Source organism: Takifugu rubripes, chromosome 1, assembly GCF_901000725.2.
Source record: "Takifugu rubripes chromosome 1, fTakRub1.2, whole genome shotgun sequence".
NCBI classification, from domain to species: domain Eukaryota; kingdom Metazoa; phylum Chordata; class Actinopteri; order Tetraodontiformes; family Tetraodontidae; genus Takifugu; species Takifugu rubripes.
The window spans coordinates 17,074,025-17,093,215 of record NC_042285.1 but is presented as its reverse complement, the minus strand read 5'-3'; the positions used below and the strand labels follow the sequence as shown (position 1 = coordinate 17,093,215).

Here is a 19,191-nt window from a genome sequence, read left to right as displayed (position 1 = left end):
CAACAGTGAAACTCCAGCACGAAATGACATGATTCCAAATGCCGGACTTCTCATTCAACACTATTTTCTGTACATCTTGAGACATTTCACAACCCCACCAAATTTCCTCCATGTAGGTAAATCCATATCTCTGAAAACCTGTACGTAGGTGGCGCTGTCGAGCCTGAGACCCATAAAATACAGGCTAATTTTGAGCGCGTTTGGGCCTCAAAAAAGGCAATTTATTTGGAAGAATAATTAAAAATAGTAATGAAATAACAAATGACTACAAAACTGTCGCACCAGTCCGTGAATTATGGATGGATTGAAAGAGACGCTGATATTAACACCATGTCAACATAAATGAAATCAGCAAAACAAGTCAGTTGGAGTAGCTGAGATCTGGTAAGGATCCGTAGAGGATCTGTTGTGTCTTGGTCAACTCCTGGCGGAAAAGACAGAGTAGCGATCAGAGAGGGGAGCGACGGGCTTTGACTGGGAAAGAAGAAAAGGACTTAAAGGAAGAGGATAAAGTGGCCGCTCCGCTGGGACAGAGAGCGAGAGGTGTCGAGGAGACGCAGGTGTCCCACAGGCTGGAACGCTGAATGTGTTGGAGAGAGAGGGAGGAGTGAAGAGACAAGCTGGGGAAGGTGTTGAAGAACTGTGATGTGGCTCAGCCATCCTGTTTGGTTATATGAGAAAATAGCAGATATGAGCGCTGGATTCAGATCAGTATAGATCAGTATAGGATGCCTAAACAGAAGCAACTGGCTCTGCCATTATAATCTAGAAACTTTGAGCTCAGCAGTAAAACATCTGATCACATGAGTGTGTTTGCTGCTGAATTTGTTACAATACATGAGTCTTTGTGGAGCCCAGCTCAATGGGGATCTTGGGGAATGAGAGCGCAGACAAGTTAGCAAAGGCAGCAGGTACGAGGAGCACAGTTGAGAGTGAAATTAAGTTATCAGCGGCAGAAGGTGAGAACATTGTGTGGACAAAAGCAAAAGAACAATTGCAGCTGAAATGGGAAGCAGGAGTCGATGGGAGGCAAGTTTATTCATTACAAGGGAGGGTCAACTGACCGAGGAGAAGGGGAAATAAAAGGAAAGAGCAGGTTCTAAAACCAAGGTTCCGACTCAGGCACAGCAACTCAGGAAACATTGTGAAGTGATGATGGACGGACAGAAGAAACTGTGAGGTGAAGCACATTTTGAGGTTTGTGGTGTTCAGGCGGGAGGAAAGAGGTTTTCTCACCTGTACTGGACTAACAAAAAAATAAGAGGGACGAAATCAGGAGGACCAGTAGGTGGCAGTAATGCAACAACACGGATGCCAACTGCCCTTAAAACCCAAAGAAGAAGAAGAGGAGGAGGAGGAGGAGGAGGAGGAGGAGGAGGAGGAGAAGCTGATGATGCAAGAGGAGAATCTTTCCGAGGATGAGGAGCCAAAAAATGACGAAGGACTAATGGGCGTTCCAGCTCCACAGCCCCCCCTACAGCCGGAGCAGTGTCCGCCGTCCTCTCCTCCTGGACGGGCAAAGCCTCCTCCGCCACCCCCCCGACATCACGCAGGTCTGTCTACGAAAATCAGTGAGTAAAGCGGATAGAACGCGAATAAATGGCGTTAAACTCAGCTACCGGACACGTTTGGGACATTGATCAATATATGTGTATATATAGTATATCACCGTCTACCTTAAACGTAGCACCATCATGAAAATGTGGCAAAACATTATAACGTCATGTTAATGTTAAAGCGTATATTTCATTTATAGGAATCATCTATGCATTTAGCTGCTGTGTTTGGTGCTTACTGATCATCTGCAACCGAGCTTGCTGTGCAGATAGAACGACGATATCTGCACACCGGCGCAGCAGAAAAGACAATAAACGGCTCCAAATCCGCCAGCATTGTGTCACACTCTGCTCCAGCCCATGGACTCAGTACTTTTCCAGATTGTCTCTGCTATGCATGACCTTCCAGCATTTACCTGCCTGTTTTCCCGGTATCGACCCTGCCTGTTCTGCCTGACCCCCGGTAAATTAACTCAGCATCAGTTCATTGCCTGTTTTGTACTGCACTTGGGTCCATACCATACCCGTCACACATTGTGTGCGTTTGGCTCCCTCATAACCTTAACTTTTACAGTGACGAGTCTCTTAGTTGTCCGCATGGTAATGTCTCGGCAGCAGCTGAGGAGGACATGATCCTGGACGCAAACGCTACGTCACCATGAGAGACAGAAGGAAGGCGCCATGGCACGAACCCTCTGCAAGTGTGTCTTCGTCTTCCTCGTCCTGGCTCTGTCTGGTCTCGTTTTCCTGCTGCACAATATCCACTCTGTGGAGGTGAGGAGGGGCCCCTGCAGCTCTTTACCCCGCTGGTGTCTCCACGGGGGACAGAGAACATGGAATAGAGCAAGAATAAAGGCATTTCGGGGGTCTCTGGGGTCATTTTTCCTCCTCTTTTATGCAGAATCTGACGTACCGCAACATCTCAACGCTCCACCAGAGCAAGCTGCATCCAGCCCAGCTCGCTGCCACCCTGTCTACGTCCTACCACAACCACACCTGTGCCCGGTTGGGTGAGAAACTGTCCCGTGAGGATGAACTGGAGCAGCGCGCTCTGTTGGACTACATCGACTGGCCTGGACCTCCTCCTCGCTCCCGGCCGACCACCCTCCCCTATTCCAGCGACCCCATCCGCAGCCATTTTACCATCCTGCCCAAGGGAGGAAAGAAGTGGTATGTGGGCGACCAGCTGGAGGTCCTGGTCCAAATGCGAGACTTTCACGGCCGTCGTAAACAGTACGGGGGCGACTTCCTGTTAGCTAGGCTGCACTCCCCGGAGCTGGGGGCGGGTGTCGCAGGTAGGGTGCTGGACCACCAGAATGGGTTATACTCCGTGTCCCTCCCGCTCCTCTGGTCAGGGCCTGCAGAGGTGGAGGTCACGCTGGTGCACCCCAGTGAGGCCGTGGCCGTGCTGCAGCGGCTGAGGAAGGAGCGATCCGATCGGGTGTTTTTCCAGAGCCTGTTCCGCCTGGGCTCCCTGTCTGAAACCACCCTGTGCAACATGTGTCTGCCCCTTGATGAGTACCCCCTCTGCAACTACACGGACCTGCACACGGGGGAGCCGTGGTACTGCTACAAACCCAAGACGCTCAGCTGTGACACCAGGGTCAACCACGCCAAAGGAGGATATCTGAAACGCCTCATCTCCAACAAAGAATCGCTGCTCTTCCAGAGGTGTGTATCCTCAACACCGTTGCCATGGTGCTTGTCATTACCATGCAGTAACTGTAAAAAGATCTACACAGTATTAGGTTATATCAAACACAAAGACCACCAAGAACAGCTATTGGGAACTGTTTTTCTTTGAGTGTCTCTACAGACACAAAACAAGACATTTGAACATGTTCTTTTGAACTTGAGTTAATCAGTGTGATTATTTATGAGTCACTCTCCTGCTGTCAAACCAGTGTGGCCACGCCGCATTCCAAAATAATCCCCAGCAAATTTACCAATGAGAAAAACACGTTGAAAGATTTCAAATACTTCTAAACTATATGATTTGAAACTTGTCCTTTGAGTGTAAACGGCTTTGAAGTCTCCTAAATGCTGATCAGGTGAAGGGCTAACCTGTTCCGCTGTGTTTCTTCAATGTGAGCGGTGTGAATCTGAAGGTTCAGGTCCAGGCTTCAGGAGCTGACAGGATCACTGTGCTGCCGCCCAGGAGAGGTGCGCTGCCCCTTCACAGCAACTCTTCATCTGTACGCTATGTGGGTTGTTTATCCCATCTAATCATGTCTTGGTTTGTTTTCTGTCGTTCATGTAGATGAGTTAGGAGTCCAGAGTATTAAACCAGAGTCCGTTCAGCTGGTGACATCTGGTTATTACTACCAGAACTCCTGGCGGCCGCTAGATGGCGCCAATATGCATCAGTTCAACGATTCCTCCGCCATCTCTCAGTGTCTGAAGAACAAAGTGATCAACATGTTTGGAGACTCTACAGTCAGACAGTGGTTTGAGTACCTCATTGCTTCCCTACCAGGTTACTGCTTATTACTGAAATATTTATTTATGATTCAGTTTAATTCGCTTTGTTCTGTAACGGACTTTCATGTCTTCTGCAGAATTAAAGCAGTTGAACCTGCACAGCCCTAAGAACGTCGGGCCTTTCATGGCCGTGGACAGCACCCATAATATTCTGGTGAAGTACCGTTGCCATGGCCCACCCATCCGCTTCTCCAACGTCTCAGCCAGCGAGCTGCGTTACATTTCCAATGAGCTCGACCTGCTTTCTGGAGGGCCCGACACCGTTGTGGTCCTCAGCATTTGGGCCCATTTCAGCACATTTCCGGTGGAGGTGTACATCCGTCGACTCCGTCACATCAGGCGGGCGCTGGTACGACTCTTGAACCGGGAGCCAGGGACTGTGGTGGTGATCCGCTCGGCGAACCTGCAGGTCCTGGACCAGAACGTGAGCCTGTACAACAGCGACTGGTTCTCGCTGCAGCTGGATGAGGTGCTCAAGTCCATGTTCAGCAGACTGGACGTCCTGCTGGTGGACGCCTGGCAGATGAGCCTGGCGCACCACCTTCCTCACGCCCTCCATCCACATCCACCGATCATCAAGAATATGGTCGACTTGGTTTTATCGTACATTTGTCCCGAAAGCAGGAAGAGCTAACAGGAAGAACAGAGGCGATCCCATACAGATGTTTACAGTAAAAATTACTTTGAAGCTCCAAAACATCAGTACCCGTCAAATATGTAACGCAAACTTTAAATATCGTTGTTCTGTTCAATCTGAAATTCTGAAGAAAACCAGCTTTTCTGGACAAAAGCTTTGTTATGCTGACGATGCCAACCTGTTGTCTGCAACCAAGTCCTTGTGTGTTTCACGATTTATATTTGTGTTTAATTGTTTCTAAATTGATGTTGATCTCTTCCATCCAAAAAGCAGATAGCTTTAGGTCAGGGGTCGGCAACCCGCGGCTCTAGAGCCGCATGCGGCTCTTTGGCGCCGCCCTAGTGGCTCCCTGGAACATTTTCAAAAATATGAGAATAGAAATTGTTTTAATATAATTTCTGCAGGAGAAAAACGCGACAAACATTCTTACGTTTCCAATGCTGTAAAAATGTTTATAGTAAATATTTAATTTCAACATCTCATAATGGAAGTTAAACTTAAAGCACCATCGTACAGCCGAGTGGTCACGTGGTGCGTCATTCTCTCCAGGATGCGCTGCAGGGAACATAAACATTTCATCATTGTAACTATCTGAGAGACATGTTAATTGAAAAATTCAGTCAATATTTATTTTATAGTTAGTCATAGGTCACGTGTAAGGTTCAGAGGTCGCACCCGTGGCATTGTGGGTGATGCAGTGCAGTAACAGCGCCAGCATAGTTTAAAGAAAGTATACACGGTCTTAAAATAATAATTCCGCACGGTCCAAGAGACGCACACGTTTTCACGGCATCTGCGGAGGATGGAGAGTTGGGAATAACACTTTTAAAAAGACATCTGTAGAAACAACACAGACGTGTATCAGGGTTGATTAAAAAAAACAAGGTTTGACACCAGACTGAGTTAAACAAGAATTTGTTAAATGACTTATTTTAATTTGGTTATTTTGTATCTGTAAATTAAAATATTCAGCTCATTAAACTATTATCTGAACGGCCACACTCTTATTATCATTAGTAAGGTTATTACTATTTAATAAAGGCCAGAGGGGGTGATTTTCTTATGGATTTGTAGAACTGAATGACCAACATTAAATTAGTTTCTTCTACTTTTAGTACAGTATATTTAATATTAAGACCATACTGCATCTCAACTTAACCTTAAGTTACTAGTTATTGGACTATTAAAATAGTGTAAAAGAAAAACATAAATCATTTGTTTTCTTAATTTTATTCCAAAAGTTTCATCTCTTCCCTTTGAAAATGTGTATCTGTCAGTAATAAAGCCTGCCCAGCTGCCTGTTCCCTCCAACTGAACGAAAGAGACGTTTCGGCTGAAACTTTGGCAAAAGCTCGGTACAAAAGCAAACAACACACACCCACACTTATACAAAACCATCCCCACAGCTGTTTCAGTGCAGAACAACAGGAGTGCATGATATGACAACCAGGCTACAGCGTACGCAGCGTGCGTGAGCGGTGATGTCACCAGTTCTCACAGGAAGGAGCGTTCCTGTGAACCGCTCTGAGTCACTGCTGCAGCCTCGAGGTGAAGGAGTGTAAAGTTACGGAGGCAGTGCTTCTGATCTCTGATACGATGCTCCTTCAACAGACCACAAACCCAATACAGCAACAACAACAACAGAGTCGGCAACAGAAATAAGAAAAAGCTTGCACAGAGCCTCCCATGTCGGTATCTGGATTAGAGTCACCACTATATCTATGACGGGCAGAAACCTTTCTCAAGGAAAGTAAAGGAGATAAAGCAAAAAAGCAGAAATTATCGGCCACAGGGGGCGTTGCCACAGCGGCATATGGAGGATGAAGATGATGAGCTGGATCACACGTCCTGGACGTTCATGGCGTCCTGAGGCCAGCCGTACACGTCCAGGGTGAAGGAGTCGTAGTCGGGGCTGTAGATGTGCGACAGAACGAACGACTCCTTGTCTTTAGGTTCGGGGTAGACAGAGGCGATGTTGTGTCTGTACGCGTAGCTGATAACCTGGAGAGAGAGACCGAAGGAGACAGATAAGGGACTCCCAGAGATCAGAGGAAAACACCCCATCGAGCAGTTTATTGAAGAAAAGAAATGCAATTCAAAATGTTGCCTGTCCAGAAAACACACATCAATGTCTCCAGTGGAAGGACCACCTACCTTCACTGCGATCTTGAAGGACACCTCCCTGATGGTGCTGAGGGGGGGGTAGAGGCGTCCCTCTGCCAGGTTCTCCTCTGTTACCATGTCAGCGATGGCCTGAGGCACAAAGATGCAAACTTTTAGGACAAACACGGAGCCCAAATCCCATTCCCATAAAATACGCTAAAATGTGACACCTCTGCTGTGGTCAGGAAAATATCGTCCGATATGTGGCGCACGCCACAGGCTATAATGCCCAGGGCCACTCCAGGGAAGATGTAGGCGTTGTTTCCCTGGCCGGGGTAAAAGGTCCGGCCGTCGGACAGCACCACCTTATCAAAGGGACTTCCACTGGCAAAAATGCCCCGGCCCTGACGGCAGAGGAGGACACAAACATCTGTACACAGCTGCCAACACCTGTGTGATCCTCAGCTTCTGGAGCTTTACCTCGGTGAGGGTGTAGCACTGCTCTGCCGTGCACTCCGCCTTACTGGTAGGGTTGCTCAGGGCGAAGATGATGGGCCTCTCATTGAAGGACGCCATGTCTCTGATGATCTTCTCAGTAAATGCACCAGCAATCGCAGCCACTCCTGTGAACACAGCAGGAGAATCCGTCAACGTTCCCACGGCAACCATCCAAACACCAGTGAAGACAGAGTTTTTCTCTCTTTTCTGGGATTCAGACTGTTAATCCCACATGAAGTTCGTGTTCAGAAAAATCTCACCTACTGTGAGTCTGTGAAGGATAAATTAACAGTGAATTATGTGATCGTGTGAGGAGAATCCTCCAGGAGCCCCCCCCCCCCCCCCCCCTCCACGTTGCTCTTGAGCATCCAGTAAGACTTGCCTATAATTGCAGTGGGTTTAATGGTGTGGACCACCTCCTCCAGTGTCTTCAGGTGTGGGTGATCATGGGCAAACTCTTCTTTCTCGTGGTTGAGATGGCTTCTTCCCTGAATTCATGTAAATCAAAAACAAAAGAAATTCTGTGTGTGACCGTGTCGCGTGGACCTGTGGGAGCGCTGGAGAAGGACACGCTTTACCTTCACGATGAGCCCCTTGGAGTCCACCATCCAGATCCTCCTGGCAGCCTCTTCTTTACTCAGCCCCTCCTTGGCCATGGCCATGATCAGCAGGTGAGCGATACCCAGAGCAGCCTGACCAAAAGGTGCCATTTAAAATGTGATAAATGTGGATTTAAAGGTTAAAAAGAAGTATCGCTAACCTCGCCTGCCCCCTGGAACACAAACGTGTGCTCCTTGAGTTTGTTCTTTGTGATCTTCAGAGCAGCCAAGACTCCCGCGACAGCGACAGATGCTGTTCCTGAAACAGAAAACATCCAAGAGACCAGCGTTGCTTCTCCCCCTCTTAGTCTAGTTATGCTGATTGTTCTTCCATAGGCAGGTCTGTGTGACTTGCCCTTATTACCCACAATTCTCTGCACTGTAAAGTTAAATGTGCTTCTTTAAAAATGGCATTATTCCAAGAAGTATGTGTACATGATTTACTGCACAGCTAAATTAAAAGAGAAGTCTTAAAGGCAGCCGACCCACGGAGGCAGAACTGCAGCGGGGCTGGACTGAGAGTGTTTGGGTACCTTGGATGTCATCGTTGAAGGTGCAATAGCGATTCCTGTACTTGTTGAGGATGCGGAAGGCGTTGCTGTTTGCAAAGTCTTCAAACTGAATCAGGCAGTTCATCCCGTACCTGGAGGACAGCGGAGGTGATGAGCCAGACTTCAGCCTGGCCCACGTGCACTGTGGTCACCTGTGGCACTCACTTGTCTGTCACCGCCTGCATGAACTCATCTATGAGGTCGTCGTACTCCTTCCCTCTGATCCTCTTGTGCTTCAGCCCGATATACAGCGGATCATCCAGCAGCGCCTGGACACACGTTTGCCCAATCACCATATTTTAGCTCCCCTTAGAAACGATTCCTGCCACCTTCTTCCCACATCAGTGATTTGTCTCACAGCGACCCTGCAGCTCTCTGCGTGCACACACCTGGTTGTCGGTGCCCACGTCCAGCAGCACGGGGAGGCACTGCTGCGGCTGAACGCCGCCACAGGCGGTGTAGAGCGCCAGTTTACCCACAGGAATGCCCATACCATAGCTTCCCAGGTCGCCCAGGCCCAGGATACGCTCCCCGTCCGTCACCACGATGGCCTGAACCAAGTATTCGAAAATTTAGATGTTTTAGATGTGTGTGTGTGTGTGTGTGTGTGTAGAAAAGCACCTTGATGTTCTCCTCAGGCCAGGAGTTGAGCACGGTCGCGATGTGACCTCGGTCATGGATGGTGATGAAGAGTCCTCTGTAAACGAGCAGCACAGCACCTTCAGGGTTGTGGGTGAGTTTTCTTGCATCCCAAAGTCAAACTTGATTCAACATGAGCACAGACTGAGGAAATTAGGACGTGTAGCTCTCACCGGGGCCTCCTGAAGGCCAGGCCGTACTGCTGACAGGCCAGGCCCACCGTGGGGGTGTACACGATGGGCATGAACTTCTCGATGTCTGAGGTCAACACGCGATAGAAGAGCTTTTCGTTCCTGTCCTGCAGCGTCATCAGCAGGATGTACCTGAAGGAAAGGCGGGTGAGGCTGGTTTGATAAGAGACCGGATCGGCTGCTTCACCGTCCGTCCTCTCACTTGTCCAGGGGATTGGTGCGAGTCTCGTAGCTCTTCATCACGCGCAGCACTTGCACGTCCTGCGAGAGGAAGCAGGGCGGCAGCAGGCCGTGGATGCCCAGCTGTAAACGCTCCTCCAGCGTGAAGGCCATCCCCTGCAGGGGGGGGGGAGAGCCGCCGTTACATGTGCACATCCAATAAATTCCAACAGCCTCCCCGTCAGCGAGTGTGAGGACAGTTGTGATGCATACTTATTGTGACATGCAGAGAGCTTATTTATGAATCAGTTTTGTCTTTTATTAGCAAAAGAAAAGCAGGATGAAGAAACTGAAGCAGACACGCGGGGGCCAGGCTTAAGCCCGTCTGTTTCCTGCTTCATGCTACTCGTTGTCTTTGCACCGTCCAGCGAGGAGAGAGGAGCACAACTTTGAATCTATTTATTCTGTCCAATAGTGAGGGGGCCTCCACTCACACCCCCAGCAGGCTGGACTTCTCTTCCTGCCTCTGGCCTCTCTTGTTTCCTCTTAATTCGTGCACAACAGAGTCAACGCTGGCCTCCATGGAGTCAGTTTGGGTGTGAATTTCCTCAGGGTTAGGGTTAGGGTTAGAATTTCCTCACTGGGCTGCTGTCCTGCTATACTACTGTATTTAAACTGTAGCCAGGTGTGATATTGGAGTGTATCTGGTTGCTAAAAGCAACAGCAGGGTGTAGTTATTATGTCTACAGTCTTTCCACTGATATCCAGGACATGTCCCCCTGCCAGAGGTCTTTTAAAGTCACAACTTTGACACACGGACGGCTTGAATAGCAAAGAGGAGACATGAAGACAGTGTGTGGACAAACTTTCAGAACACAGACAAACTTTCAATACAGCAATTCTGTAACTGATAAAGAGAATGATCCTCATTAGGGTGACCCTTGTAATCGTTGGCTAAGTTCATATTAAGGACACAAACTGAAACTAAAGCTGAATGTGGATGGAGGAATAAACTGCTATAAAATGTTATTAGCCCAAATTATCTGAGAGAATCTTGTCCATCAAGGAAAAGATAATGTTTTATGACAATGAGCTTATTATAGAGGTTCAAAGGTCGGCGACATCAGATTTGTGAAAAGTGAAACAAGATTTGCATGAGCAATGAGAGTCATCCAGTTCAGTCTGTCAGGCTGCCGTGCTGAAGCTGAAATAGCTGTAATGATTGGGGGAAAGTGTTTAAAACTCCCTCTGATGGTAGAACATCTTTGAGCACAACATGAATTTGAACTTGAGCTGTTTATTCCTCTCTAAACAGAACTCAGCTGGCTCTTTCCTCACAACTGGCCCCTGAGTCAGCACATAAATGCTGACAAAGCAGCAGCGGAGGAAGCCTGACCTCCAATCAGCCTAAATTAAAGCAATAAACTGAGTCAGCGTCACTATCAGTGCTGCAGCGAAAAGACACACTCCCAGTTACACTACGACTGTGGAAAAATCCACAAAGATAGTGCTGATTACTGGTCCCAGAAGTAGACATTTCAGGATTGGTACGGACAACAAACAGGACATTTTCTCAACTATAATTATTGAGGGAGGGGGGCACTAAAGTTGCCATTATACTGTTTAGCAAAAGCTGCATAACACATTAAAGGGAAATGCAGATTCCACAGGTGAAGTCAAGCTGCCTCCTGGGGACCTGAACCACAACCCTTCACTCTCTCTGTGTTTAGTTTCATCTACACACGACGGCACTGTGAATATTGGGGAGGGCGGATTACATGACTGTTCAGAATTGAGGGGGTTTTCCACCTAATACTGGGTGGATGTTCATGCAGGCTGACTTTTGGCACAATCTGTGGGGGAAAATGAGCAGTTTCACATGACAAAAGAAGGTAGAATTCAGTGTAATATTGCTAATTTCCCAGGTTTATCATGTCCAGAGAGGCAACCTTAAATAAAAGAGTGGAGCCTAAAGGTGCTATTATTCTCTGATTCAGACACTTTAACAGGACACAGATAAATATAATAGAAATAATTCCTGGATCTGAGGATGTCATGGATGCTTCAGCACAATATGCTGCACACACACCACTCCACGTGTGCACCAGCATGTGACACCCAATGCAAGGGTGGCATATTTATAGGTGCACTGTGGACACGGGCCATTACTCCCAGCATGTTTACTGTTTGGTAGCTCCACATGCACCAGTTCACCAACATGTTGGGAATGATACAAAGTACGGTCGCATGATGCACAAGCAATAACTTAATGCACAGGTCATTTTTTATAAAGATGAGCGATGTATCTGCAAAGGGATCACTGCAAATGATTAAATGATGTCATGAATTGTCTGTGGAAACTGTTGTCAAGAAAAAAAAAGAAAATCTTCCGTGATATAAATAGATTTACGAATGCAAACTGAAGGTGGAGAGATCAGGACTGGGCACCAGAACTGGCTGTAGATGTTTTATATCTAAAACTAGAGTTACAGGAGGAAAAGCTCAGGAGCCACCAAACCTTGTTCAAATGCGGGTTTCGGGTGATGTCGTAGCCCCGCTTCTTGGTTTTGACGCTTCCTTCGGGGTTGCTCCCGGAATGGCACACCCGGACCGGCTGGACCGGCGCCGTCGGCGCCCCGTCCCGGTGCCACTGCGGGCCGGTCAGCTGCCTGAGCCCGCCCGCGGCCGCCGTGCGCCGGCACAGCGACAGCGCGGCTCTTCCCGGGAGAGAGTTCATGCTTCCTGCGGACACTCACTGTGGGGAAAAACAACACGGTGAAGTACAGACGGTGGCCAAAGTCACCTTCCGTGTCCGCCTCAAAGGACGTGTGCGCCAGAATAAAGAGATGCCTGGAATAGTTCAGCGAGTCTGTCTCCGGTAAACACCCCGCGCCAAGCCTGTGAGCCGAGATTCCTTCACATGATCGGGGCATGTTCGGGAACAGGCTCTGGTCCAGGCAGGCATTCATCTGAGCAGCTTCTGCTTAAAGACACCCAGTGATGGAGAGGCTACCCCCGCTAGCAGCCGTTAGCCCGCTGCTGCCTTTAATGGTAAGTGTAGATGAGCTGGTGCTACCAACGCTAGCTAGGGCGCAGCTAAACCGCGGCTAGCCTTACCAGAGAACGATGGAGACCTGGAGCCAGGCTGGATTCTATCTTCATACGAGGCGCCTGTGTTGTGGATCCGGGGATGCTGGAGAGGATCGGCGGCTGTCAGCTGACTACGGCTGCTCGACACTGACACTTGCGCTTCCTCGGTGCGGCGCAAGTCTTCCTCAACCCTCTCCAGCTCCCGGAGCCACCAATCGGACAGCGGGGATTCGCTCCCCCCTCCCCCGGCAGTTCTGCAGGCTCCAGGTTCAGCAAAGCAATTTCGGACGCACCAGTGTTGTTTTGATTCCAACAGGACACTTGAAACCTTTTTTTAACGTTTGTGAACAGCGACGGAGCATAATTTTAAATTAAAACGTAACCGCTATTAGGTTTTCCTGCTGTCAGAATATTTTTTCAATAGCCGAATATGTTTCAGCGTGATGTTATGTACATCACTAAGTAAAGTAATAATTTAAATGAATAAAAAAAGAAACTTCAGGCCAATAAAAGCAAAAAAGGTGAGGACATATAGCGACCCCTACTGGACACATCAGTACCTGCACCTGTCTCAGGCTAAAATAACTTCAGCTGTCAGAGGCAGTGCCCTGGAAAAAAGGTTCAAATATATTCCGAAGCACCAATTTTACAGTGATTTTGTGAATGTACAGCATATATAGAAGAGTATTTATATTAGCATACATCAAACTACCATCAAGTACAACCTCCCATCTAAGGTTGTAGCTGTAATTTTAACTCCATGTACCGTAAATTGACTTTTCCTTGCACAAACTACAAAAACACATTTGTTTGTACACTTAAATGACCATTTAACCTCTAACTATTTAAATACTTTCATCAGCAATGTTTATGTTGTAATTTTATTTCTATTTTGTTCTATATTTATGTATATATGCTTATAATATATATTATGTATATATTATATGCTTATATATGCTTATAACGTTCTAATCTTATTTGTATTTATTTATTCTGTTTCTATACTTTCTATAGGTTGCTACTACAATTCAATTTCCCTATGGGAATGAATAAAGTACATCTTAATCTAAATCTTAATCACAGAGCTTCATTGTTTTTCTTCATCTACAGTTGTTTAATCAACTTAATAGTCTCATGTTAGATTCTACATCACATTAGATATCTAATGCCTCGATTATATCTGGTGTAAGATATCTAAGAAAGGAGAACACCCCCAGCATCCGTGTTTCAATAAATTGACACTTGGATATTATCACTGGAAGGCTGAGTTTCAATTATGTTCATTAAAAAAAAACACCCATTAAAATTAAAGACATAAAACATCTTTCCTAAAATGTATTTTTTTAAAAATACAATAAATCACACATCCATAATTACTTGTGGAAAAAGCTAACAAAAAAATAATCCTGGTACTCTTCAGCCCAGTAAGAACTTAACTACACACTGAGCAATAGGATAAACACTAAATTAAGACAAAAAGTAATTAAAAATAATAAAAGCTTCAAAAGAAAGAACATGTTTGTCACAGCATTTTTGGCAGCAAAGGTAGCAGTATTGTGATTCTTAGAGTATCAATCCAGCATGTATCAAGTCCAGTTACAGATGTTACAGATGTTGATCCTGTTGAGCGGTGACCCAAACGTGCTGATGAGATCAACAGAACCCCGGTGGATCTGCTGACGTGGGAATAGCCGTATATTCAAGCACATAAAATATTCACAACATAATCCACAAAACCTCGCACTATCATAACATCTGAAGCTAAAACAAGCCACTGAGAACCTCCTCAGACTGAGAACAGCTGGAACAACAGTCCCATCGTAGCGCTCTCCAAAAAAAGATCAGGTAGAACACACTCCAGATTATCTGAACATTAAAGCCTCAAGCTTAAAAAGATTTTCTTTTACCAACCAACAGTGCATAAATAGTAAACGTACAGTACATTTCACTACTGTATTTTGACAGAACTCTGTATGTCAGTTGAACAGGTTAAGGACCAGTGGTTTTTCTTAATTTTCACCATTCTGGAAACAGCCGGGCAAAGGTCAGCAGACAGAAATGCTTCAGATGACTACGCTGTTGCTGCTGCGGGAGCTCCGATCCTACAAGGGAAAAGAACCAGAGCTGAGGTTACGGAAGCAAATGTGATGATTTCATGCGTGTAGTCATTCTGCCACAGTGATAACAGGCAGATAGTGACCAACATTAGCCGCCTACGCTCACACCAGCAGCGTGAAGATTTGAGGCCGTGCTTGGATCCAGACAGAGCAGGGGTGTGTTTGTTAGGGAACGTGCTGCGGCTGGGCCAGAACCTGATTAACGTCTGCTTGTTCAGTAATCAAAGGTCAAAATAGCCCTCTCTTTAGCTACAGGCTGCCAAAAGGGATGGTTCACCTATAAAAGTCCTGCTGTCCCCTCAATGAATGAGGCTCAATATTATTCAAAATAATCAGCATTCTTGAGATGACAGTAATATCAGAGCTTCATGTGAGGGGGCAGGTCAGCGTCGATGGGAGTCTTACTGAAAACTGGTGGTACTTCTTCCGGTTGTTACTGCGCCCACGCTGGTTTTCGATGGAGAAGTAACTGGGAGGCTTCTCTACCCAATCCTTGCCTTTGTTCCATTTCCTTCCAGCTTCCTCGTCATCTGAACTCCAGGGCTCCTTACGACGGCGCGGTGGGGAGAAGCTCCTTTCTCTTTTGGGCCTCCGAGAGTGCAGCTCCTCCATCAGGTCATCTCGACTTCTGGAGCGGAGTCCTGACCCACCTCCTCTCCTTCTGTCTGACCCCCCGCTCTCGTTCCACAACTCCCTCTGTGGCGTTCTCCCTCGCCTTTTCTCCCACTCTGACTCATTGTTGTAATCGCGCAGGATTCCCCGCCTGGGAGGGGGGGAGGCATCTCTGTAGCCTCGACTGTTGGGGAGACCTCCAGCAGAGCGGCTTGTACTTCCACTGGACTGGCTGGATAACGGAGGCCCCCCTCTGGCTCTGTCTCCACCAGCAGGCCCCCTGCCTGAGGAGAAACTAGGCACACGCTTAACAATCGGAGGCAGAGTGATCACCCTCCTCTCCATCCCTCGTACACCAAACTCATCAAGGGCTGACAGCATGCTGGGGGGTCCGGGCATGTATGGAACGGCTGTGGGACCTGGCTGTCGCTGGACCTGTGGCTGTAATGGTAACATGTGCTGTGCACTGTGAGGAGCTGCCTGAAGTGGTCCCATATCCAGCTCCCTCACCTGATTCTCCAGATAGTCCAACATGTGGCCGTTTCTATGATTGTTATGTTGTACGCTGCCAGTCATATGGTGTGGAGGAGGGGGCTGCTGCTGCAGGGGAATGGGTGACAGCTGCATGGGAGCCATGGCAAAGTTTTGTTTGACAGGATAGTCTGTGAATGAACCTAGAGGGGAGAAAAGATTCAACATGGAACTAAGAAATAGATTTAACGTGCAGTGATGTTTTCCGCCACTAGGGGACAGCATAAATAATATAAATGCTTTGTTTACATGTTCTTTACGTCATGACATGCTAACAATCACACACTAGGACCGATGCAGCAAAGCATAAAAGAAAACATCAAAATTACCTGAATGTAGTATGGGGACGCCCTGTGTGGAGGCATTGCTACTGATGGGAGCATAAATGGGCTGCCCATTCATCCAAGGAACCATGGCCTTCCGGGCTTCCTTCAGCATCCTGTGCTCCATCACAGCTAAAATCACAGACAAAACATGGATTTGCGCTTTAAAATAAACTCTGTTAAGGTAAGTGTAAGAGGTTATGTCCTGGTACGGGTCATCTAGAAGCGTCAGCTACCTTTCTCTGGGCAGCAACACGTCTGCGGGCAGCAGGGGCAGCGCACGTAGCAGCAGCACTTCTGTGGGCAGCACTGACAGCAGCAGATGCAAAGGAGCATGATGAGCAGGAGAGCACCCAGGATGATCAACAGCACCGTCAGCCAGTCTGCAACACACAGCAACATTCTCACGCTCGCATGTGACGTTGCTGACGACAGCACCGTATCTCCAGACTTACGGTACACAATGAGCTTGACCTCCCGATCAGAGTCCCCCGATGTGTCACCAGCAGCATCAATGGTGCAGAAATACATTCCATTATCCCACCACATCACCTCAGTGATGACCAGGTCAGCCTCTGCGGACACACACCAGGCACTGCTTAAACTAATGTTACTCGTTACATTAATCTGGATCAATGCGGATGATTTTAGAGAAAACTTTTTGACTTTAAAGCAGACAATGAATTGAATGAAATGCTCGAGCGTACTGTTCTGAATGGTGATCTTGCGCTCTCTGTACTCAGGGCCCAGGGTGGGCTCATTGATGCCCCTCTTCTGGATGACTGTGCGGATTGTGCGTTGGCGGTCGGGGCAGTCGTTGGCAGGATCCTGACCAAGCTGCAGAGCCGCTTGATAGGCTTCAAGAACACAAAACAGTTGTGTTATGACACTTCAAGCTGCAGCATCTAAGCCACCATTGTGTAACTACTGATGAAATAACTATAAAAAAAACAACAACAATCATTCATGTTGCTGTGCCTGCTTTTAACAAGCTCACGAGCTGCATTATGTCCTAAACCAGACGTCTTTAAAGAAATACCACTGTGGAGAACGCACAAATGATGTATGCACGATTAGAGAGATATCGGCCTTAAAAAAACCAAACAAAAAAAACAGCCTGCCAACACATCATGAAATATAAGAAGAATAAAGAAAAAGGTCAAAGTGCCTCGTACCTCCCCGGCAGCTCTAACACGCCCCCATCACACACTTCAGACACATGAGCTTATTGCCCCTTCAGCTGCAGCCTCACCTGTGGAGTAATACTCCAACACTGGGTCTTTACAAAAGGACTTGAACTTCCAGGAGACCAGGACATCCTGAGGATTGGCTGAAGTGGAGTAGTCACAGCGCAGGATGACGGAGGCGAACAGAGTCGTGCTCCTCTCCGTCTCTGGAACGATGACCTGGATTGACAGCAGCTCTGGAACACACCAGAAAAACGACGAGATCAGACAGAACAGTGAAGGTGAAAACAGCAGCAGGCGGGACGGAGAATCTGATCAGACTGGTTAACAGTTTACTGCCAGTCTGTTAAACAGCAGCAGTTATTACCATGCTAATAACTGTCAATCAAGCAAGCTGTTGACAGCCAAGATGTGCTGATGGAGAAACATCTATTAGAGCTGTAAAAGAAATTATTTTTTGTTTAGCATAGATCATTTAAACCAGTAAGGCCAAGCAAGTTCATTTGATGATGCTTGTGCAGGTGCACGAGGTGTCTCGAGTTGTAGAACAAAGAAAATGATGATGATGTGCGAGTCAGCAACCTTCAAAATGCTACAGTTTTTCATGCTAACCTTGTGACGATGAAGTAAGTAGATGGAAAAGTACTGAGAGAAAGGCGTAGTTGCTAAGCATTATAAAAGGGACATGTTTGTTACATTGGGCAGAGATCTCTCTGCATGCTGTTGTTGCATGTGTTGACTGACTTATTAAACTCTTAAAGGCAGCATTCTGACTTTGTGAAGTAGCTCAGTGAAAGGTTTAGTGATTTGGGACTGGGTGCACAGTGACTCTTAGAATTTAACACAGATTACGCGTTTGCATCTGATATTGACTGTTTCTGCCCGTTTGTGTGTGCGCGAGTGTGAGAGAGATGGGGGCGGGACAGTGAGCAAAGTATCAGAAAATCGATTGGTATTTCTGTTGCAGAACTGCCAAACTCCAACATGTATTGCACATGTTCAGTATTTTTCACGAGTGACTCGGAAATGATGGAAATATTGTTCTCCCCCTCTCGTTCGGCAGCTTTTTGAGCACTTATTCACCGTGTTCTGAATTAGTTCTGCAGAATAACTGTGAACACATTGTGCAGCAACAATGGCGTTTGTTTATAAGGCATTATGGCAGACTACGAAACCTAATCGTGGAATTAAGTAGAAAGCGTCCAGGTTAATGCATTAGTCGCACTGCTACATTTTTATTTACGGTCTATAATTTTAAGTTGGGATCTTATTTTCGGTTGTTTTAGTTCAATAGGTAACTTAATAAACAGATTTTTCTACACGCTGTAAGAAACACATGAACTTAATCTTTACGTTCTTTCAATTCTAACAAGGGCATCACGTGACTCCATTCGGCCTTGCCCTGTTTACACCTGTCGATAATTAACCTGCACAAACGTTTCTTCCTTACAATTGTTTTCTCAACTATTTACTTCACGAATTCCATCTTATAATCACACTAACTAGAAACTTTTTTTTTTTAGAAACTTTTATCAAAAAAGTGAACCACACGGCAAGATACTGTGTTTAAAGGCCTCTCCGGCCTCACCTGTCGGTAGAAGCAACAGAAGCGCCGCCAGTATCATGTTTCCCCTCGTCGCTCTTTATCCTTCCGCGGAAGCTTTCTTATTTCTTTTTTATCCCGCGGGCGCCTCAAAGTCCACCGAAAGATCTGAAGTTTCGGACAAAGACGAGACGTAACCACTGCTCTGCATCCCACGTCTTCCTTATATCGCCATGTTAGCCTGGTGATGTTTATTTTCGAAGGAGCGCCGCCGAGCAACAACTTTCCCACACGCTCTCCCTGTGCCGGAGGCGAATCACCTCCCCCACACCCCTCCGCCTCGGTGGTGACATCATTGGCCCCGCCCACTTCAG

General features: G+C 47.0%; 3 protein-coding genes across 10 annotated transcripts; 1 reads left to right on the top strand and 2 right to left on the bottom strand.

The window, feature by feature from the left end:
- Window positions 1–1,370: 1,370 nt before the first annotated feature.
- On the top strand, window positions 1,371–5,671 carry nxpe3 (neurexophilin and PC-esterase domain family, member 3). Of its 7 annotated transcripts, none has more exons than XM_029849256.1 (7): window positions 1,371–1,553; window positions 1,757–2,019; window positions 2,175–2,330; window positions 2,458–3,227; window positions 3,649–3,719; window positions 3,817–4,032; window positions 4,115–5,671. In XM_029849256.1, exons 3-7 carry the CDS (start codon window positions 2,238–2,240, stop codon window positions 4,669–4,671), a joined length of 1,707 nt encoding a protein of 568 aa, XP_029705116.1. In that variant the 5' UTR covers window positions 1,371–1,553; window positions 1,757–2,019; window positions 2,175–2,237; the 3' UTR covers window positions 4,672–5,671. The 7 variants fall into 7 exon arrangements, with proteins under 7 accessions (XP_029705116.1, XP_029705105.1, XP_029705111.1 ...); XM_029849245.1 differs by having other exon boundaries at window positions 1,371–1,571; XM_029849251.1 differs by having other exon boundaries at window positions 1,371–1,571; window positions 2,172–2,330.
- A 217-nt stretch (window positions 5,672–5,888) lies between these two features.
- me3 (malic enzyme 3, NADP(+)-dependent, mitochondrial) lies at window positions 5,889–12,721 on the bottom strand. 2 transcript variants are annotated; one of them, XM_003961725.3, is made up of 15 exons: window positions 12,532–12,721; window positions 11,933–12,165; window positions 9,458–9,591; window positions 9,238–9,387; window positions 9,047–9,122; window positions 8,815–8,976; window positions 8,591–8,694; window positions 8,408–8,517; window positions 8,036–8,133; window positions 7,854–7,967; window positions 7,658–7,763; window positions 7,258–7,400; window positions 7,008–7,181; window positions 6,829–6,927; window positions 5,889–6,675 (listed from the first exon to the last, which is right to left on the bottom strand). In XM_003961725.3, the coding sequence occupies exons 2-15, from the start codon at window positions 12,149–12,151 to the stop codon at window positions 6,514–6,516; spliced, it is 1,851 nt and encodes a 616-aa protein (XP_003961774.1). In that variant the 5' UTR covers window positions 12,152–12,165; window positions 12,532–12,721; the 3' UTR covers window positions 5,889–6,513. The 2 variants fall into 2 exon arrangements, with proteins under 2 accessions (XP_003961774.1, XP_029705093.1); XM_029849233.1 differs by having other exon boundaries at window positions 11,933–12,169; window positions 12,532–12,720.
- Window positions 12,722–13,804: 1,083 nt separating this feature from the next.
- Window positions 13,805–19,138, bottom strand: LOC101073118 (immunoglobulin-like domain-containing receptor 1). Its single transcript, XM_003961783.3, has 8 exons — window positions 18,863–19,138; window positions 17,340–17,510; window positions 16,795–16,944; window positions 16,543–16,662; window positions 16,324–16,470; window positions 16,094–16,219; window positions 15,027–15,907; window positions 13,805–14,606 (listed from the first exon to the last, which is right to left on the bottom strand). The coding sequence occupies exons 1-8, from the start codon at window positions 18,897–18,899 to the stop codon at window positions 14,568–14,570; spliced, it is 1,671 nt and encodes a 556-aa protein (XP_003961832.2). The 5' UTR covers window positions 18,900–19,138; the 3' UTR covers window positions 13,805–14,567.
- Window positions 19,139–19,191: the final 53 nt, after the last annotated feature.

Coding starts and splice junctions, on each gene's coding strand:
- nxpe3 (XM_029849262.1), top strand. CDS start 2,238: ATGGCACGAACCCTCTGCAAGTGTGTCTTCGTCTTCCTCGTCCTGGCT. Junction 2,331..2,457: donor ACAATATCCACTCTGTGGAG/GTGAGGAGGGGC, acceptor TCTTTTATGCAG/AATCTGACGTACCGCAACAT. Junction 4,033..4,114: donor CCTCATTGCTTCCCTACCAG/GTTACTGCTTAT, acceptor TGTCTTCTGCAG/AATTAAAGCAGTTGAACCTG.
- me3 (XM_003961725.3), bottom strand. CDS start 12,151: ATGAACTCTCTCCCGGGAAGAGCCGCGCTGTCGCTGTGCCGGCGCACG. Junction 9,123..9,237: donor CTGGCCTTCAGGAGGCCCCG/GTGAGAGCTACA, acceptor GCTCGTTTACAG/AGGACTCTTCATCACCATCC. Junction 8,518..8,590: donor ATGCAGGCGGTGACAGACAA/GTGAGTGCCACA, acceptor GCTGTCCTCCAG/GTACGGGATGAACTGCCTGA.
- LOC101073118 (XM_003961783.3), bottom strand. CDS start 18,899: ATGATACTGGCGGCGCTTCTGTTGCTTCTACCGACAG. Junction 16,663..16,794: donor CAAGATCACCATTCAGAACA/GTACGCTCGAGC, acceptor GTGTGTCCGCAG/AGGCTGACCTGGTCATCACT. Junction 15,908..16,093: donor CGTCCCCATACTACATTCAG/GTAATTTTGATG, acceptor TCTCCCCTCTAG/GTTCATTCACAGACTATCCT.